The sequence below is a fragment of the Salvelinus alpinus genome, chromosome 28 (assembly GCF_045679555.1).
Source record: "Salvelinus alpinus chromosome 28, SLU_Salpinus.1, whole genome shotgun sequence".
NCBI lineage: Eukaryota > Metazoa > Chordata > Actinopteri > Salmoniformes > Salmonidae > Salvelinus > Salvelinus alpinus.
In genome coordinates, this window is record NC_092113.1 from 41177651 (window position 1) to 41196188 (window position 18538).

Here is an 18538-nt window from a genome sequence, read left to right on the forward strand (position 1 = left end):
GATCTGTTAATGGAGGTAGGCAGGATCTGTTAATGGAGGTAGACAGGATCTGTTCATGGAGGTAGACAGGATCTGTTCATGGAGGTAGACAGGATCTGTTAATGGTAGACAGGATCTGTGAATGGAGGTAGGCAGGATCTGTTAATGGAGGTAGGCAGGATCTGTTAATGGAGGTAGGCAGGATCTGTGAATGGAGGTAGGCAGGATCTGTGAATGGAGGTAGGCAGGATCTTTGTTTCTAATCAGATATTAAACTACATCCCATGTCTGTTGAAGATGCTTGCCATTTTGATGCATTTAGCACATTTTCTTTGCTAATGTATTTTTTAGTTTTTTTTTATCATTCATGATTTACAGATTTTAAGACAAGGTGTTCAAGTAGAATGTTAATGAGTCATGTATACAAGTCGTATGAGTCTTTTGAGAACTGTGATGTTATTAGCCAGCTGTGAATCCTGGAATATTTAATGTGTATTTCTATCTATATGTGTATTGTTAGCCAAACTACATCCTTATTATATATTAATGTGTATTACCTTGAAGTATTTGTTAGCCAAACAGTGTTTCTTTACAAAATCTGAATGTTGTTTTCCTTTGTGTGTCTCCTAGGTTCTACAAGCATCTGGACCGTGGCTACAACACGTGTGCTAGGACAGACTTCTATTTTACTCCTCTGGCTGCTTCTAAACTGGCCAAGAAGAGAGAAGAAGCACTGGAGCGGGTCAAGAGGGAGGCCGAGCAGAAAGCCCGGGAGGAGAAGGAGAGGGAGAAGGAACGAGAGAGGGAACGGGAAAGAGAGAAGGAACAGGAGAGAGCTGTGGTGAGGGGTTTTGGTGTAATTTTGTCTCTCAACTTCACGCTGGGAATTGAAACCACATTTTGTTTTAAAACCTCCTAATATGTTTCTCATTCCCACTAGAGTATTTGTGACCGACCAGCTAGATTAGGTTTTATGTAGCAACATTTGAAATTGTGCTTTTTACATTGGATAAAAGTAGAGACTCAGAGCTAGAAAATGGTAGATCATACACTGCAGTTGAGGAACAATCGGAAAGTAATTCTGCTTTGAAAGTTGATGAACTTGTAACCTCACTTTTGAGAAAATGGCCCTTGAATGTTTTGGTACCTCCTGGAGAGCTCTTCTTTGTCTACACCCATTCAGCATCGTTCACAACATCTTAAGCTTTAGCCCCACCCATCTCTTTAATGATTCACATGTGAGGCCATGTACTAAACAGACAAAGATGTCAAGACTAAAGGCTGGTTTATACTACAGGTGTATTCGTAAATTTAATCTGGAGTGCCGGAGTGTGCTCTGGGCGTTCGTAAACTCAGAACGTTGTCAGATTGGCCGCTCGTAAATTCAGAGCGCTTCGCTCTCAAAGCGTTCAGTGTGCACGTTTACTGACACCGGCCATCTTCAACGGGTGTTGAGCGTTAGTAAATTTGTCAGTTATTCTGCCCTCTGGCACACAGACAAGTGCTCTGAAATCGGAGTAGATAACCAGAGCGAATTTACCAGCTATGTCTATCGACAGTTGTTGCAGTGACATGAACATTCTATTGAAATAGTTAATTGCATAGTGGAGTCTTTTGTTTGTTTAGACATGTAGCTAGCAGCTAGCTAGCTAGCTAAACATTGAACCGTAATCCCAACTCATAACGTTACTACCCTGCATGAATCTGAAGGTAGCTAACCAACCTGGTTCAATGTTAGCTAGCTAACATTAGGCTATAACTAGCAATGCAAATGGCTCTGAGACACTAATAATATTACTACACAGATCATACATGTCACGTTAGCTAGCTATCAGTACACTTTAACTTGAAATTAAAATTACTTTTTGACAAAATTAGAAGCGTGTAATATCTGAAAATGTAGCTAGCTAGAGTCTCTTACCCGTAAACATGGATGGATGCTTCTCCCTCTCTGTCACAGATGCCATGTTTTCCCTTAGTTTGAAGATGTAATCCGGAGACAGCTGTTTTATACAACAGCCTTCTGTGTGTTCTCTTTTTGACTCTGTCTGCATATTTGCAATCAAACGGCAGAATTTTCTTCATCTCCTTAGCTATCATACTCTAATTCCACTGATTTCAAAACTCGGTCCTCCAGGAAGTGGAGAGCAACACTGATGCAGTTCCTACTACGTGATGTCTTTATAAAAATCTGCGTTAGAAAGGATTACCTACACATACTGACCAGCTCATATTATAGACAGAAGCCTGCTACATGGCAAACCAATCCGAACTCATCTCTCGGCATGTCCAGCCCACTCATTATCTCAGCCAATCATGACAAGCAGGAAGGTTGCTCTCAATTTTTCCATGGCTAAACCATCTAGGCTCCTAATTTAACAATTTTATTCGTATTTACAGATGGCATACAGGTTATGTTATTAAGGCTCATGAAAGTTCACGTTCCAAAAAATGAATTTTGATCAAATATAATGTTTACGTTCAAATGGCTCTCCTTTGAAGTAGTGACACGCGATATACACCCAGTTTCCTGAAACGAGTCACATTTGTATAACCTTTTCCTTACAAACTGTTCCAACCTCCTTAGAACCTGTTACAACCTATTATAACCTCCTTAGAACCTGTTCCAAGCTTACAACATATTGTAACCTCCTTATGTTTTACAACCTGTTCCAACCTATTATAACCTGTTACAACCTATTATAACCTCCTTAGAACCTGTTCCAAGCTTACAACATATTGTAACCTCCTTATGTTTTACAAGCTATTATAACCACCTCATAACCTGTTACAACCTATTATAACCTGTTACAACCTATTATAACCTGTTACAACCTATTATAACCTGTTACAACCTATTATAACCACCTTACAACCTATTATAACCACCTTACAACCTGTTACAACCTATATCATTCTTACACGTTATAACCTCTTTATAACACGTTATAACCTCCCAGTGTGTGTGTAACCTCTGTACATATCTATTTGTTCCAGAAAGCCTCCAGTTCGTGTCACGACGGCCGTATGGGTGACGCCCAGATGGGTGGCTCCGCCCACATGCGCCCTCCCTTCGATGGCCCCCCTACCTCCATCGCTGCAGTGCCCCCTTACATCGGCCCCGACACGCCCGCCCTGCGCACCCTCAGCGAGTACGCACGCCCCCATGTCATGTCCCCGACCAATAGGAACCACCCCTTCTTCGTCTCCCTCAACCCCAACGACCCCCTGATGGCCTATCACATGCCTGGCCTCTACAACGCCGACCCGGGCATGCGGGAGCGCGAGCTGCGAGAGCGGGAGATGAGGGAGAGAGAGATGAGGGAGAGGGAGCTGAGAGAAAGGATGAAGCCTGGGTTCGAACACAAACCCCCGGAGCTAGAAGGCATGCACCCCTCGGCTAACCCCATGGAGCACTTCGCACGACACGGCGCCATCTCCTTACCTTCCATGGCGGGACCGCACCCCTTCGCCTCCTTCCACCCAGGTCTCAACCCCCTGGAGAGGGAGCGTTTGGCGTTGGCCGCGGGACCCCAGCTCAGACCAGACATGAGCTACCCGGAGCGGCTGGCGGCGGAGAGGCTGCACGCCGAGAGGATGGCGGCGGTGGCCAACGACCCTATCGCCAGGCTTCAGATGTTCAACATCACGCCTCATCACCACCAGCACTCCCACATCCACTCACACCTGCACCTGCACCAGCAGGACTCCCTGCACCAAGGTGACACGCCTGGCCATACAGAAACATTTGTTACTAGATCAAGTTTAAGTTTATTTGCCACCTTCTAGTGAAGCATTTATATCACAGCTTCAGCATCACTTATTTTCTGATTTTAAAACAATACTGTAAGCAAATATGGCAATATATATCTAATTTTCAATAGCTATTTTCTTAATGACTTTGTTGCTAGCCCAGTTGATTGTCCTTTGTATTTGGTATGCCTTGATGACTGTATCCTCTAATGATCTGTGGATCCCTAGCAGCTGTAGCATGCCGTTATAATATATATATATATATATATATATATATATATATACAGTGGGGAGAACAAGTATTTGATACACTGCCGATTTTGCAGGTTTTCCTACTTACAAAGCATGTAGAGGTCTGTAATTTTTATCATAGGTACACTTCAACTGTGAGAGACGGAATTTAAAACAAAAATCCAGAAAATCACATTGTATGATTTTTAAGTAATTAATTCGCATTTTATTGCATGACATAAGTATTTGATCACCTACCAACCAGTAAGAATTCCGGCTCTCACAGACCTGTTAGTTTTTCTTTAAGAAGCCCTCCTGTTCTCCACTCATTACCTGTATTAACTGCACCTGTTTGAACTCGTTACCTGTATAAAAGACACCTGTCCACCCACTCAATCAAACAGACTCCAACCTCTCCACAATGGCCAAGACCAGAGAGCTGTGTAAGGACATCAGGGATAAAATTGTAGACCTGCACAAGGCTGGGATGGGCTACAGGACAATAGGTAAGCAGTTTGGTGAGAAGGCAACAACTGTTGGCGCAATTATTAGAAAATGGAAGAAGTTCAAGATGACGGTCAATCACCCTCGGTCTGGGGCTCCATGCAAGATCTCACCTCGTGGGGCATCAATGATCATGAGGAAGGTGAGGGATCAGCCCAGAACTACACGGCAGGACCTGGTTAATGACCTGAAGAGAGCTGGGACCACAGTCTCAAAGAAAACCATTAGTAACACACTACGCCGTCATGGATTAAAATCCTGCAGCGCACGCAAGGTCCCCCTGCTCAAGCCAGCGCATGTCCAGGCCCGTCTGAAGTTTGCCAATGACCATCTGGATGATCCAGAGGAGGAATTGGAGAAGGTCATGTGGTCTGATGAGACATTAATAGAGCTTTTTGGTCTAAACTCCACTCGCCGTGTTTGGAGGAAGAAGAAGGATTAGTACAACCCCAAGAACACCATCCTAACCGTGAAGCTTGGAGGTGGAAACATCATTCTTTGGGGATGCTTTTCTGCAAAGGGGACAGGATGACTGCACCGTATTGAGGGGAGGATGGATGGGGCCATGCATCGCGAGATCTTGGCCAACAACCTCCTTCCCTCAGTAAGAGCATTGAAGATAGGTCGTGGCTGGGTCTTCCAGCATGACAACGACCCGAAACACACAGCCAGGGCAACTAAGGAGTGGCTCCGTAAGAAGCATCTCAAGGTCCTGGAGTGGCCTAGCCAGTCTCCAGACCTGAACCCAATAGAAAATCTTTGGAGGGAGCTGAAAGTCCGTATTGCCCAGCGACAGCCCCGAAACCTGAAGGATCTGGAGAAGGTCTGTATGGAGGAGTGGGCCAAAATCCCTGCTGCAGTGTGTGCAAACCTGGTCAAGAACTACAGGAAACGTATGATCTCTGTAATTGCAAACAAAGGTTTCTGTACCAAATATTAAGTTCTGCTTTTCTGATGTATCAAATACTTATGTCATGCAATAAAATGCGAATTAATTACTTAAAAATCATACAATGTGATTTTCTGGATTTTTGTTTTAAATTCCGTCTCTCACAGTTGAAGTGTACCTATGATAAAAATTACAGACCTCTACATGCTTTGTAAGTAGGAAAACCTGCAAAATCGGCAGTGTATCAAATACTTGTTCTCCCCACTGTATATATATATATATATACAGTGCATTCGGAAAGTATTCAGGCCCCTTCAATTTCTCCACATTTTGTTACGTTACAGCCTTATTCTAAAATGGATTTTGGATCATTTTTTTAATGACATATTCAGACCCTTTATTCAGTACTTTGTTGAAGCAGCGATTACAGCCTCAAGTCTTCTTGGGTATGACGCTACAAGCTTGGCACACCTGTATTTGGGGAGTTTCTCCCATTCTTCTCTGCAGATCCTCTCAAGCTCTGTCAGGGTGGATGGGGAGCTAATTTCAGGTCTCTCCAGAGATGTTTGACCGGGTTCAAGTCCAGGTTCTGTCCGGGTCACTCAAGGACATTCAGAGACTGGATAGTTACTACTATCTGGGTGTCAGGTTACTACTACTATCTGGGTGTCAGGTTACTGATACTATCTGGGTGTCAGGTTACTGCTACTATCTGGGTGTCAGGTTACTGCTACTATCTGGGTGTCAGGTTACTGCTACTATCTGGGTGTCAGGTTACTACTACTATCTGGGTGTCAGGTTACTACTACTATCTGGGTGTCAGGTTACTGCTACTATCTGGGTGTCAGGTTACTGCTACTATCTGGGTGTCAGGTTACTACTACTATCTGGGTGTCAGGTTACTGCTACTATCTGGGTGTCAGGTTACTACTACTATCTGGGTGTCAGGTTACTGCTACTATCTGGGTGTCAGGTTACTGCTACTATCTGGGTGTCAGGTTACTGCTACTATCTGGGTGTCAGGTTACTGCTACTATCTGGGTGTCAGGTTACTGCTACTATCTGGGTGTCAGGTTACTGCTACTATCTGGGTGTCAGGTTACTGCTACTATCTGGGTGTCAGGTTACTGCTACTATCTGGGTGTCAGGTTACTGCTACTATCTGGGTGTCAGGTTACTGCTACTATCTGGGTGTCAGGTTACTGCTACTATCTGGGTGTCAGGTTACTGCTACTATCTGGGTGTCAGGTTACTGCTACTATCTGGGTGTCAGGTTACTGCTACTATCTGGGTGTCAGGTTACTGCTACTATCTGGGTGTCAGGTTACTGCTACTATCTGGGTGTCAGGTTACTGCTACTATCTGGGTGTCAGGTTACTGCTACTATCTGGGTGTCAGGTTACTGCTACTATCTGGGTGTCAGGTTACTGCTACTATCTGGGTGTCAGGTTACTGCTACTATCTGGGTGTCAGGTTACTGCTACTATCTGGGTGTCAGGTTACTGCTACTATCTGGGTGTCAGGTTACTGCTACTATCTGGGTGTCAGGTTACTGCTACTATCTGGGTGTCAGGTTACTGCTACTATCTGGGTGTCAGGTTACTGCTACTATCTGGGTGTCAGGTTACTGCTACTATCTGGGTGTCAGGTTACTGCTACTATCTGAGGTGTCAGGTTACTGCTACTATCTGGGTGTCAGGTTACTGCTACTATCTGGGTGTCAGGTTACTGCTACTATCTGGGTGTCAGGTTACTGCTACTATCTGGGTGTCAGGTTACTGCTACTATCTAGGTGTCAGGTTACTACTATCTAGGTGTCAGGTTACTACTATCTAGGTGTCAGGTTACTGCTACTATCTGGGTGTCAGGTTACTACTATCTAGGTGTCAGGTTACTACTATCTGGGTGTCAGGTTACTGCTACTATCTGGGTGTCAGGTTACTGCTATCTGGGTGTCAGGTTACTACTATCTGGGTGTCAGGTTACTGCTACTATCTGGGTGTCAGGTTACTGCTACTATCTGGGTGTCAGGTTACTGCTACTATCTGGGTGTCAGGTTACTGCTACTATCTGGGTGTCAGGTTACTACTACTATCTGGGTGTCAGGTTACTACTATCTGGGTGTCAGGTTACTGCTACTATCTGGGTGTCAGGTTACTGCTATCTGGGTGTCAGGTTACTGCTACTATCTGGGTGTCAGGTTACTGCTATCTGGGTGTCAGGTTACTACTATCTAGGTGTCAGGTTACTGCTACTATCTGGGTGTCAGGTTACTGCTATCTGGGTGTCAGGTTACTACTATCTAGGTGTCAGGTTACTGCTACTATCTGGGTGTCAGGTTACTGCTACTATCTGGGTGTCAGGTTACTACTATCTGGGTGTCAGGTTACTGCTACTATCTGGGTGTCAGGTTACTGCTACTATCTGGGTGTCAGGTTACTGCTACTATCTGGGTGTCAGGTTACTGCTACTATCTGGGTGTCAGGTTACTGCTACTATCTGGGTGTCAGGTTACTGCTACTATCTGGGTGTCAGGTTACTGCTACTATCTGGGTGTCAGGTTACTGCTACTATCTGGGTGTCAGGTTACTGCTACTATCTGGGTGTCAGGTTACTGCTACTATCTGGGTGTCAGGTTACTACTATCTGGGTGTCAGGTTACTGCTACTATCTGGGTGTCAGGTTACTGCTACTATCTGGGTGTCAGGTTACTGCTACTATCTGGGTGTCAGGTTACTGCTATCTGGGTGTCAGGTTACTACTACTATCTGGGTGTCAGGTTACTGCTACTATCTGAGTGTCAGGTTACTACTACTATCTGGGTGTCAGGTTACTACTATCTGGGTGTCAGGTTACTACTACTATCTGAGTGTCAGGTTACTACTATCTGGGTGTCAGGTTACTGCTGCTATCTGGGTGTCAGGTTACTGCTACTATCTGGGTGTCAGGTTACTACTACTATCTGGGTGTCAGGTTACTGCTACTATCTGAGTGTCAGGTTACTACTACTATCTGGGTGTCAGGTTACTGCTACTATCTGGGTGTCAGGTTACTGCTACTATCTGGGTGTCAGGTTACTACTATCTGGGTGTCAGGTTACTACTATCTGGGTGTCAGGTTACTGCTACTATCTGGGTGTCAGGTTACTGCTACTATCTGGGTGTCAGGTTACTGCTACTATCTGGGTGTCAGGTTACTACTACTATCTGGGTGTCAGGTTACTGCTACTATCTGGGTGTCAGGTTACTGCTACTATCTGGGTGTCAGGTTACTACTACTATCTGGGTGTCAGGTTACTGCTACTATCTGGGTGTCAGGTTACTGCTACTATCTGGGTGTCAGGTTACTACTACTATCTGGGTGTCAGGTTACTGCTACTATCTGGGTGTCAGGTTACTGCTACTATCTGGGTGTCAGGTTACTACTACTATCTGGGTGTCAGGTTACTGCTACTATCTGGGTGTCAGGTTACTACTACTATCTGGGTGTCAGGTTACTACTACTATCTGGGTGTCAGGTTACTACTACTATCTGGGTGTCAGGTTACTACTACTATCTGAGTGTCAGGTTACTACTATCTGGGTGTCAGGTTACTGCTGCTATCTGGGTGTCAGGTTACTACTACTATCTGGGTGTCAGGTTACTACTACTATCTGGGTGTCAGGTTACTGCTACTATCTGAGTGTCAGGTTACTGCTACTATCTGGGTGTCAGGTTACTGCTACTATCTGGGTGTCAGGTTACTGCTACTATCTGGGTGTCAGGTTACTGCTACTATCTGGGTGTCAGGTTACTACTATCTGGGTGTCAGGTTACTGCTACTATCTGGGTGTCAGGTTACTACTACTATCTGGGTGTCAGGTTACTGCTACTATCTGGGTGTCAGGTTACTACTATCTGGGTGTCAGGTTACTGCTGCTATCTGGGTGTCAGGTTACTGCTGCTATCTGGGTGTCAGGTTACTGCTGCTATCTGGGTGTCAGGTTACTACTACTATCTGGGTGTCAGGTTACTACTACTATCTGGGTGTCAGGTTACTGCTACTATCTGGGTGTCAGGTTACTACTACTCTCTGGGTGTCAGGTTACTACTACTATCTGGGTGTCAGGTTACTGCTACTATCTGGGTGTCAGGTTACTACTACTATCTGGGTGTCAGGTTACTGCTACTATCTGGGTGTCAGGTTACTGCTACTATCTGGGTGTCAGGTTACTGCTACTATCTGGGTGTCAGGTTACTGCTACTATCTGGGTGTCAGGTTACTGCTACTATCTGGGTGTCAGGTTACTGCGATCTGGGTGTCAGGTTACTGCTACTATCTGGGTGTCAGGTTACTACTACTATCTGGGTGTCAGGTTACTGCTACTATCTGGGTGTCAGGTTACTACTATCTGGGTGTCAGGTTACTACTATCTGGGTGTCAGGTTACTACTACTATCTGAGTGTCAGGTTACTACTACTATCTGGGTGTCAGGTTACTACTACTATCTGGGTGTCAGGTTACTGCTACTATCTGGGTGTCAGGTTACTGCTACTATCTGGGTGTCAGGTTACTGCTACTATCTGGGTGTCAGGTTACTGCGATCTGGGTGTCAGGTTACTGCTGTGTCATGTAGTGACTGTATTGTATCATGATAAACTGTATGTACTGTATTTCAGTTTATTAGGATGTATCATGATAAACTGTATGTATAAGTGTACCCTGACCATGTGGTGTTCTGACTCTGTGCAGGCGGTGGTGAATGTCTTGTGTGCCCTCCAGGTTCGGGGGGGCACCCCCTCGTAGACCCCCTGGCAGGAGGCCCGCATCTCGCCCGCTTTCCTTACCCGCCCGGCGCAATCCCCAACCCCCTCCTGGGACAGAACCCACACGAACACGAGATGCTGCGACACCCCGTCTTCGGTAAGAACAATCTGGAGCATCTCAATGTCAGATCTTATTTTCACCGCACTGAGCCTAGCCGAGCAGTACCGTGCCAAGCTGTACTGAGCCGAGCTGAGCAGTACTGAGCAGTGCCGAGCAGTACCGTGCCGAGCAGTACCGTGCCAAGCTGTACTGAGCCGAGCCGAGCAGTACTGAGCAGTGCCGAGCAGTACCGTGCCGAGCAGTACCGTGCCAAGCTGTACTGAGCCGAGCCGAGCAGTACTGAGCAGTGCTGAGCAGTGCCGAGCAGTACCGTGCCGAGCAGTACCGCGCCGAGCAGTACCGTGCCGAGCAGTACCGTGCCGAGCAGTACTGAGCAGTGCCGAGCAGTACTGAGCAGTGCCGAGCAGTACTGAGCAGTGCCGAGCAGTACTGAGCCGAGCCGTACTGAGCCGAGCCGTACTGAGCCGAGCCGAGCAGTACTGAGCCGAGCTGTAGTGAGCCGAGCCGAGCTGTACTGAGCCGAGCTGTAGTGAGCCGAGCCGTACTGAGCAGTGCCGAGCAGTACTGAGCAGTGCCGAGCAGTACTGAGCAGTGCCGAGCAGTACTGAGCCGTGCCGAGCAGTACTGAGCCGAGCAGTACTGAGCCGAGCCGTACTGAGCCGAGCCGTACTGAGCCGAGCCGTACTGAGCCGAGCTGTACTGAGCCGAGCCGAGCTGTACTCAGCAGTGCCGAGCCGTACTGAGCCGAGCCGTACTGAGCCGAGCCGTACTGAGCCGAGCAGTACTGAGCCGAGCCGTACTGAGCAGTGCCGAGCAGTACTGAGCCGAGCCGTACTGAGCCGAGGCGTACTGAGCAGTGCCGAGCAGTACTGAGCCGAGCCGTACTGAGCAGTGCCGAGCCGTACTGAGCCGAGCCGTACTGAGCCGAGCCGTACTGAGCCGAGCAGTACTGAGCAGTGCCGAGCCGTACTGAGCCGAGCCGTACTGAGCCGTGCCGTACTGAGCCGAGCCGTACTGAGCCGAGCAGTACTGAGCCGAGCCGTACTGAGCCGAGCCGAGCCGAGCCGTACTGAGCCGAGCCGTACTGAGCAGTGCCGAGCCGTACTGAGCCGAGCCGTATTGAGCCGAGCCGTACTGAGCAGTGCCGAGCAGTACTGAGCCGAGCCGTACTGAGCCGAGCCGAGCAGTACTGAGCCGAGCCGAGCAGTACTGAGCCGAGCCGTACTGAGCCGAGCCGTACTGAGCAGTGCCGAGCAGTACTGAGCAGTACTGAGCCGAGCCGTACTGAGCCGAGCCGTACTGAGCAGTGCCGAGCAGTACTGAGCCGAGCCGTACTGAGCAGTGCCGAGCAGTACTGAGCCGAGCCGTACTGAGCTGGCTTCACATACAAATCATAGTTGTTAGAATAGGGCTGAAAAGGACCATGTCAAAAGAAAATACATTATGTCTATAAAAGTATGTGGACACCCCTTCAAACTCTTTCAGTCACACCTGTTGCTGACAGGCGTATAAAATCGAACACACAGCCATGCAATCTCCATAGACAAACATTGGCAGTATAACGGCCTTACTGAAGAGCTCAGTGACTTTCAACGTGGCACCGTCATAGGATGCCACCTTTCCAACAAGTCAGTTTGTCAAATTTCTGCCATGCTTGAGTTGCCCCGGTCAACTGTAAATGCTGTTATTGTGAAGTGGAAACGTCTAGGAGCAACAACGGTTCAGCCGCGAAGTGGTAGACCACACAAGCTCACCGAACGGGACCGGGGACTGCTGAAGCGTGTAGTGCGTAAAAAAAATAGTCTGTCTGTCGGTTGCAACACTCACTACCGAGTTCCAAACTGCCTCTGGAAGCAACGTCAGCACAAGAACTGTTTTGTCGGGAGCTTCATGAAGTGGTCTAAGAAACGCCTTCTCTGGAGTGATGGATCACGCTCCAACACCAGACCTCACTGATGCTCTCGTGGCTGAATGGAAGCAAGTCCCCGCAGCAATGTTCCAACATCTAGTGGAAAGCCTTCCCAGAAGAGTGGAGGCTGTTATAGCAGCAATGTTCCAACATCTAGTGGAAAGCCTTCCCAGAAGAGTGGAGGCTGTTATAGCAGCAATGTTCCAACATCTAGTGGAAAACCTTCCCAGAAGAGTGGAGGCTGTTATAGCAGCAATGTTCCAACATTTAGTGGAAAGCCTTCCCAGAAGAGTGGAGGCTGTTATAGCAGCAATGTTCCAACATCTAGTGGAAAGCCTTCCCAGAAGAGTGGAGGCTGTTATAGCAACAAAAGGGGGGACCAACTCCATATTAATGACCATGATTTTGGAATGAGATGTTCGATGAGCAGGTGTCCACATACTTTTGGTAATGTGGTGTATCCGAGTCAGAGCCGTTTAGTCTGGGTCGACTCTATAGTGTGACATGGGATTTATCCACCAGTGGCATCTCTATTGGCAGTCAATCCCATGGCCTGATCCTGTTGCGTTTCTGTCTCCAGGTACTCCGTACGCCCGGGACCTTCCTCCCCAGATGTCCGCAGCCCACCAGCTCCAGGCCATGCATGCCCAGTCTGCAGAGCTGCAGCGGCTAGCTATGGAACAGCAGTGGCTGCATGGACATCACCACATGCACGGTGGCCCACTTCCTGGACAAGAGGACTATTACAGGTCAGAGAGACACACCCACTTAACCATTTACACAAACACTTCAACATACACGTTCACATTTCAACACATTCACTACACACTGACAGGAGGTAAAGACTACTCTAGACAGCAGCAGTCTTAGATGGACTTTAAAAATAATAATAATTACATTAAATTAGATTTACAGAACAAATATTCAACATAATATAAAATGGTTCTTCTGTGGTTATAAATTCCTGTTGCTAATTTAAAAAGATTTTCATTTGTGTGATTTCTGTAAGATCATGCAGACGATTCAAGTGATCTCGAGTTCCAGAAATGGACTCCTTTTACAGAAAAACCTGATGGCAAGTGATGTTTTACCTTAAGAAGTTACTCTGCACTTTGCATTTTCAGAGTGTGAGCCTATAGGGTCTATATATATAGAGAGAGAGAGACTGAATGTAGTCACTGTTGTATATGGGGTTGTGGAGCAAGTCTGTATTAACATTTTAAGTTTCGCATTGGACAAATTATACAGACCATTATCCAAATTTAACATATTACGTTTCTTTGCAATTTTACTGATGTGGTGAATTCTAAAATTGTTTAAATGCACGCTTGTTCAAGGATTTCTGCAGCTTTGTTCCAGATTCCTCCAGCTTGTGACCAACTTGTAATACAATACCAGTGTGTGTATAAATCTTGGTAGTGATGCCGGAACATTCTGATATATTTCTATATGTCACCGTGGCGATGCTGACGTGTGTTTGTTCCTTTGTGTTTTAGCCGGCTGAAGAAGGAAAGCGACAAGCAACTGTAACCGACCAAATGGGGACGCAGGAAGTTGCCTAGGACACAGGAACAGGAAGTAGTTACAGAGCAGTCGGTCAGTCAGAGGAACTCGACCTCCGCTCCTCCCAAAACATTTCCCGTTACGAAGAACAACAAAAAAACTGAAGAGAAAAAAAGAGGAGGAGGATTTTTCTGTTGTCTGTTTTTCTTCCCTGTCTGTTTTTTCTTTTTTGTTAAGTACATTGAGAGACGTTGTTTGGTGTAACTACAGCCTTCTAGTAGTGGCACCGACTTCAAGACTGATTGTGACTTTCCTGCATGAAAACTCCTCTAAAGCTTCCACAACGTGTTTGTAGGTAGCACACGTTCACTGTGCTAGTCGACGGAAAGGAAACAAGACCGGAAAAGAGAGTTCCAGACATTATATCCACGGAAAGATTCAAAAACTAAGTGCTATTGTTATTTTAATACATTATTGGAGGTTTTCATAATTTGAACGAAAAGCTGCAGCATGGCATTTTTTTGAGTCTGTAAATAGTATATATATATACATATAATTATTATTATTATAATTGTTACTAGGTGTGGTCTCTGAACCAAGTCATTTATAAACCTCCAATATGTTATTGTGTTCTGAACATTATGCCTTGTTTTAACGGGGGAGGGGGCAACATAGCATTACTAGAACAGCCAAAGGGTACAACGATGGTTCCTGTCCTGTGGTGTGGGGGTACCTCAGAGAGCCGTGTAGTCCCAGACTCTCACGTACACAAGACTGTCCCATCCACCTCCTTTCATTATACACCTCTTGACAAGCACCATATTGTCAGACAGAATGCCTGAACTTACTGCGTTGAGTTAATGATTTGAGACCCTTGAAGAGGACTGACTATATCTCAGAGTCACCGAGTCATCTATGGATCAGCATATCCCCCTGCCCTGCCCTGTCCTGCCCTGCCCTGCCCTGTCCTGCCCTGTCCTGCCCTGTCCTGCCCTGCCCTGCCCTGCCCTGTCCTGCCCTGTCCTGTCCTGTCCTGCCCTGTCCTGCCCTGCCCTGCTCTGTCCTGCCCTGTCCTGTCCTGTCCTGCCCTGTCCTGCCCTGCCCTGCTGTCCTGCCCTGTCCTGCCCTGCCCTGTCCTGTCCTGCCCTGTCCTGCCCTGTCCTGCCCTGTAGTGTACCCTGATGCAGACATCATCTATTGCACTCCAAGGAAGACTAGATAGAATCCCTCCGTTATTACTCTATGGATGTTAGGTTACTACTCTATGTGGAAGACTAGATAGAATTTCTCAGTGCTTTTAATTGATTTTGACACTCGACTATGGAGTCAACGTAATCAAGAAACATTTAAAAGTTTATAGGCAGATTTTTAAAACCTGTTTTACAATTTTCTTATACAATGTTTTAAAATTGTCTTCGTGTCTTCAAGCTACACTGAGGCGCCAACGTGTTCTGATCTGACTGTGGGTGAGTGGACTTGAACAAGGGTGCTAGAGGGAACTGGTGACGGTGGTGGTGATAACCCTGGTTTCCTCACTCCTCTATTTGTCCAAGTGTGGCTGCTACAGCAAGACTTCTCTAGCCTGGTATATTTGTGCCGTCTTGACAACTCCTAGGGTACCAGGCTAGTGGTTCTCCTCCATGAGGGGATCCTGATATACTGTGTGCTGTGCTGCCATATTCACTGTGACTAACAGGCCTAGCTACATGGGAGGACGTGGGTCCAGATTCTATCTAACAGGCCTAGCTACATGGGAGGACGGGGTCCAGATTCTATCTAACAGCCCTAGCTACATGGGAGGACGTGGGTCCAGTACTGGGTCCAGATTCTATCTAACAGGCCTAGCTACATGGGAGGACGTGGGTCCAGTACTGGGTCCAGATTCTATCTAACAGGCCTAGCTACATGGGAGGACGTGGGTCCAGATTCTATCTAACAGGCCTAGCTACATGGGAGGACGTGGGTCCAGTACTGGGTTCAGATTCTATCTAACAGGCCTAGCTACATGGGAGGACGTGGGTCCAGTACTGGGTCCAGATTCTATCTAACAGGCCTAGCTACATGGGAGGACGTGGGTCCAGATTCTATCTAACAGGCCTAGCTACATGGGAGGACGTTGGTCCAGTACTGGGTCCAGATTCTATCTAACAGGCCTAGCTACATGGGAGGACGTGGGTCCAGTACTGGGTCCAGATTCTATCTAACAGGCCTAGCTACATGGGAGGACGTGGGTCCAGTACTGGGTCCAGATTCTATCTAACAGGCCTAGCTACATGGGAGGACGTGGGTCCAGATTCTATCTAACAGGCCTAGCTACATGGGAGGACGTGGGTCCAGATTCTATCTAACAGGCCTAGCTACATGGGAGGACGTGGGTCCAGTACTGGGTCCAGATTCTAGGAAGTGGAGGTGTGATGTCGGTGGTCCTATTGCCTCCAGGCTGTCGCTGTTCTCCCCTGCTGGCTGGTCAGCCGTCCCCTCATCCTGCACAGCTTCTCCTGGCCTCCCCTTCAATGCCGGGGGTGTTGAGTGTACTGTACGCCATGCCATTGACTGTTCTGTTCAGTTCACCTGACTGTCATACCAGTCTACTGGCTGTTAGCTCTCACCTATCCTATGTTAGCCTATGGTCGAGTTCCTTCTACTCCTCTCTGGTCCGTCCATGTGCTCTGTTTGTCTGTTCAATGCACATTCACTCATCTCATGTACTCCTCTTAATCTGCTGCCTCCTCCTCTTTCAGACACCACCCTCCTCTTTCTGACACCACCCTCCTCTTTCTGACACCACCACCCTTCTCCTCTTTCTGACACCACCCTCCTCTTTCTGACACCACCCTCCTCCTCTTTCTGACACCACCCCCTCTTTCTGACACCACCCTTCTCCTATCTGACACCACCCTACTCCTATATCTGACACCACCCTTCTCCTCTATCTGACACCACCCTTCTCCTCTATCTGACACCACCCTTCTCCTATCTGACACCACCCTTCTCCTCTATCTGACACCACCCTTCTCCTCTATCTGACACCACCCTTCTCCTCTATCTGACACCACCCTTCTCCTCTATCTGACACCACCCTTCTCCTCTTTCTGACACCACCACCCTCTTCCATCTGACACCACCACCCTCTTTCTGACACCACCACCCTCCTCTTTCTGACACCACCCTCCTCTTCCATCTGACACCACCCTCTTCTTCCTGCCTTTTAGTGTTCTCCTCTCCTCCAAACCCTTGGATGTTAGGTGTTGTCAATGGTTTATCTTCTCATTTCCAAGCAGCAATAGCAGAATGTCTACACATTCTGACCGGCTAAGATTTATATATATAACTGGTATCTTGAAGCATATTGTATATATTAGTAGTCACCATGGGGATGATGACATGACAATGTAAACAAAAAGTAGAAATAATAAGAAAAAGTGAGTCCTGTGTTCTCTCTCCATTTGAGTATTTTGTAATTTTTTTGAAAAATGTGTGGAATTAAAATAAACGACTAAGTTACACCTCAAGACATCTTATTGGTTTTCATTTAGACACTATTTACATTATTCAAAACAGTAGCTGTTGGTAGTGCATGCTGGGAAATGTTATCGTCATTAGTGGACACAACATGTACACTAAAAATGCAATCTGTGGCGGCGCACTTCAACGACGACTGCTGTCATTTTGAGAAGAAGACATTCCTCTACTGCTCCTCCAGAGATAATGTAGCCTGGTGAATCCAGACAGAATGTTACTCCGGAGATAATGTAGCCTGGTGAATCAAAACTGAATGTTACTCCGGAGATAATGTAGCCTGGTGAATCCACACTGAATGTTACTCCGGAGATAATGTATTCTGGTGAATCCAGACTGAATGTTACTCCGGAGATAATGTAGCCTGGTGAATCCAAACTGAATGTTACTCCGGAGATCATGTAGCCTGGTAAATCCAAACTGAATGTTACTCCAGAGATAATGTAGCCTGGTGAATCCACACTGAATGTTACTCCGGAGATAATGTAGCTTGGTGAATCCAAACTGAATGTTACTCCGGAGATAATGTAGCTTGGTGAATCCAAACTGAATGTTACTCCAGAGATAATGTAGCCTGGTGAATCCACACTGAATGTTACTCCGGAGATAATGTAGCTTGGTGAATCCAAACTGAATGTTACTCCGGAGATAATGTAGCCTGGTGAATCCAGACTAAAAATTATGTTGATTATTATTTAGGAAAAAAAATGGAAGTAGCGTTTAATCTGGATTCACTAGGCTAGAAATGATGCCCTGTTCCTTAAAATCCCTCTACTCCCGAGGCTGTCATGATCATGTGAGAACTGCTGCTTGGTCAGGAGGTGATGCCTGTTGTTTAGCTCAGTGGCTCACCTACCCACAAGACACACAAGGAAACAACAGAGAGAGCTCAAGAGTGGCAGCCCTGCTGGCTGGTTGAATAAATTATTGAATCTCCTCTTCGATGGAACGACTGTGACAAAATGTCAACCCAAATCACTTTCTCACCATAATCTGGTGGTGTACCCCTCTGGCATGGGGGCGCGCACACACACGCACACACACACACACACACACACACACACACACACACACACACACACACACACACACACACACACACACACACACACACACACACAGAGAGAGAGAAATATGTTCTGAAAACAGTATTGGTATGAATAGCAATGTGAAAGGATGCTGTTGTCTGTCTTGTCTAAAAGATGTTGATACAGAGCCTCATCCTCAGTATTTTCTCTCCCTCCTTCCTCACGCCCCAGCAGCCTGCTGACTGCCACACTGTGTGGCAGCGTGGAGGCTAGTGGCTATATACTGTTAGCTCGTTGAGTTGGAGGTTATCTCTAGTTCTGTCCTACAGCGGGTAGGTCTGACAGGCTGCCCTGCG

General features: G+C 46.9%; 1 protein-coding gene across 11 annotated transcripts in view; it reads left to right on the forward strand.

The window, feature by feature from the left end:
- Positions 1-17147, forward strand: part of rerea (arginine-glutamic acid dipeptide (RE) repeats a) — a 346416-nt gene extending 329269 nt beyond the window's left edge. For 8 of the 11 annotated variants that reach the window (XM_071373178.1, XM_071373177.1, XM_071373179.1 and 5 more), the window contains 5 exons: positions 610-820; positions 2977-3700; positions 10089-10259; positions 12713-12881; positions 13629-17147. In XM_071373178.1, the coding sequence (XP_071229279.1) occupies positions 610-820; positions 2977-3700; positions 10089-10259; positions 12713-12881; positions 13629-13662 (1309 nt within the window). In that variant the 3' untranslated portion in view covers positions 13663-17147. Of the gene's footprint in view, positions 1-609; positions 821-2976; positions 3701-10088; positions 10260-12712; positions 12882-13141; positions 13208-13628 lie in introns of all 11 variants that reach the window. The other 3 variants (XR_011671486.1, XM_071373182.1, XM_071373183.1) reach the window with 3 other exon arrangements.
- Positions 17148-18538: the final 1391 nt, after the last annotated feature.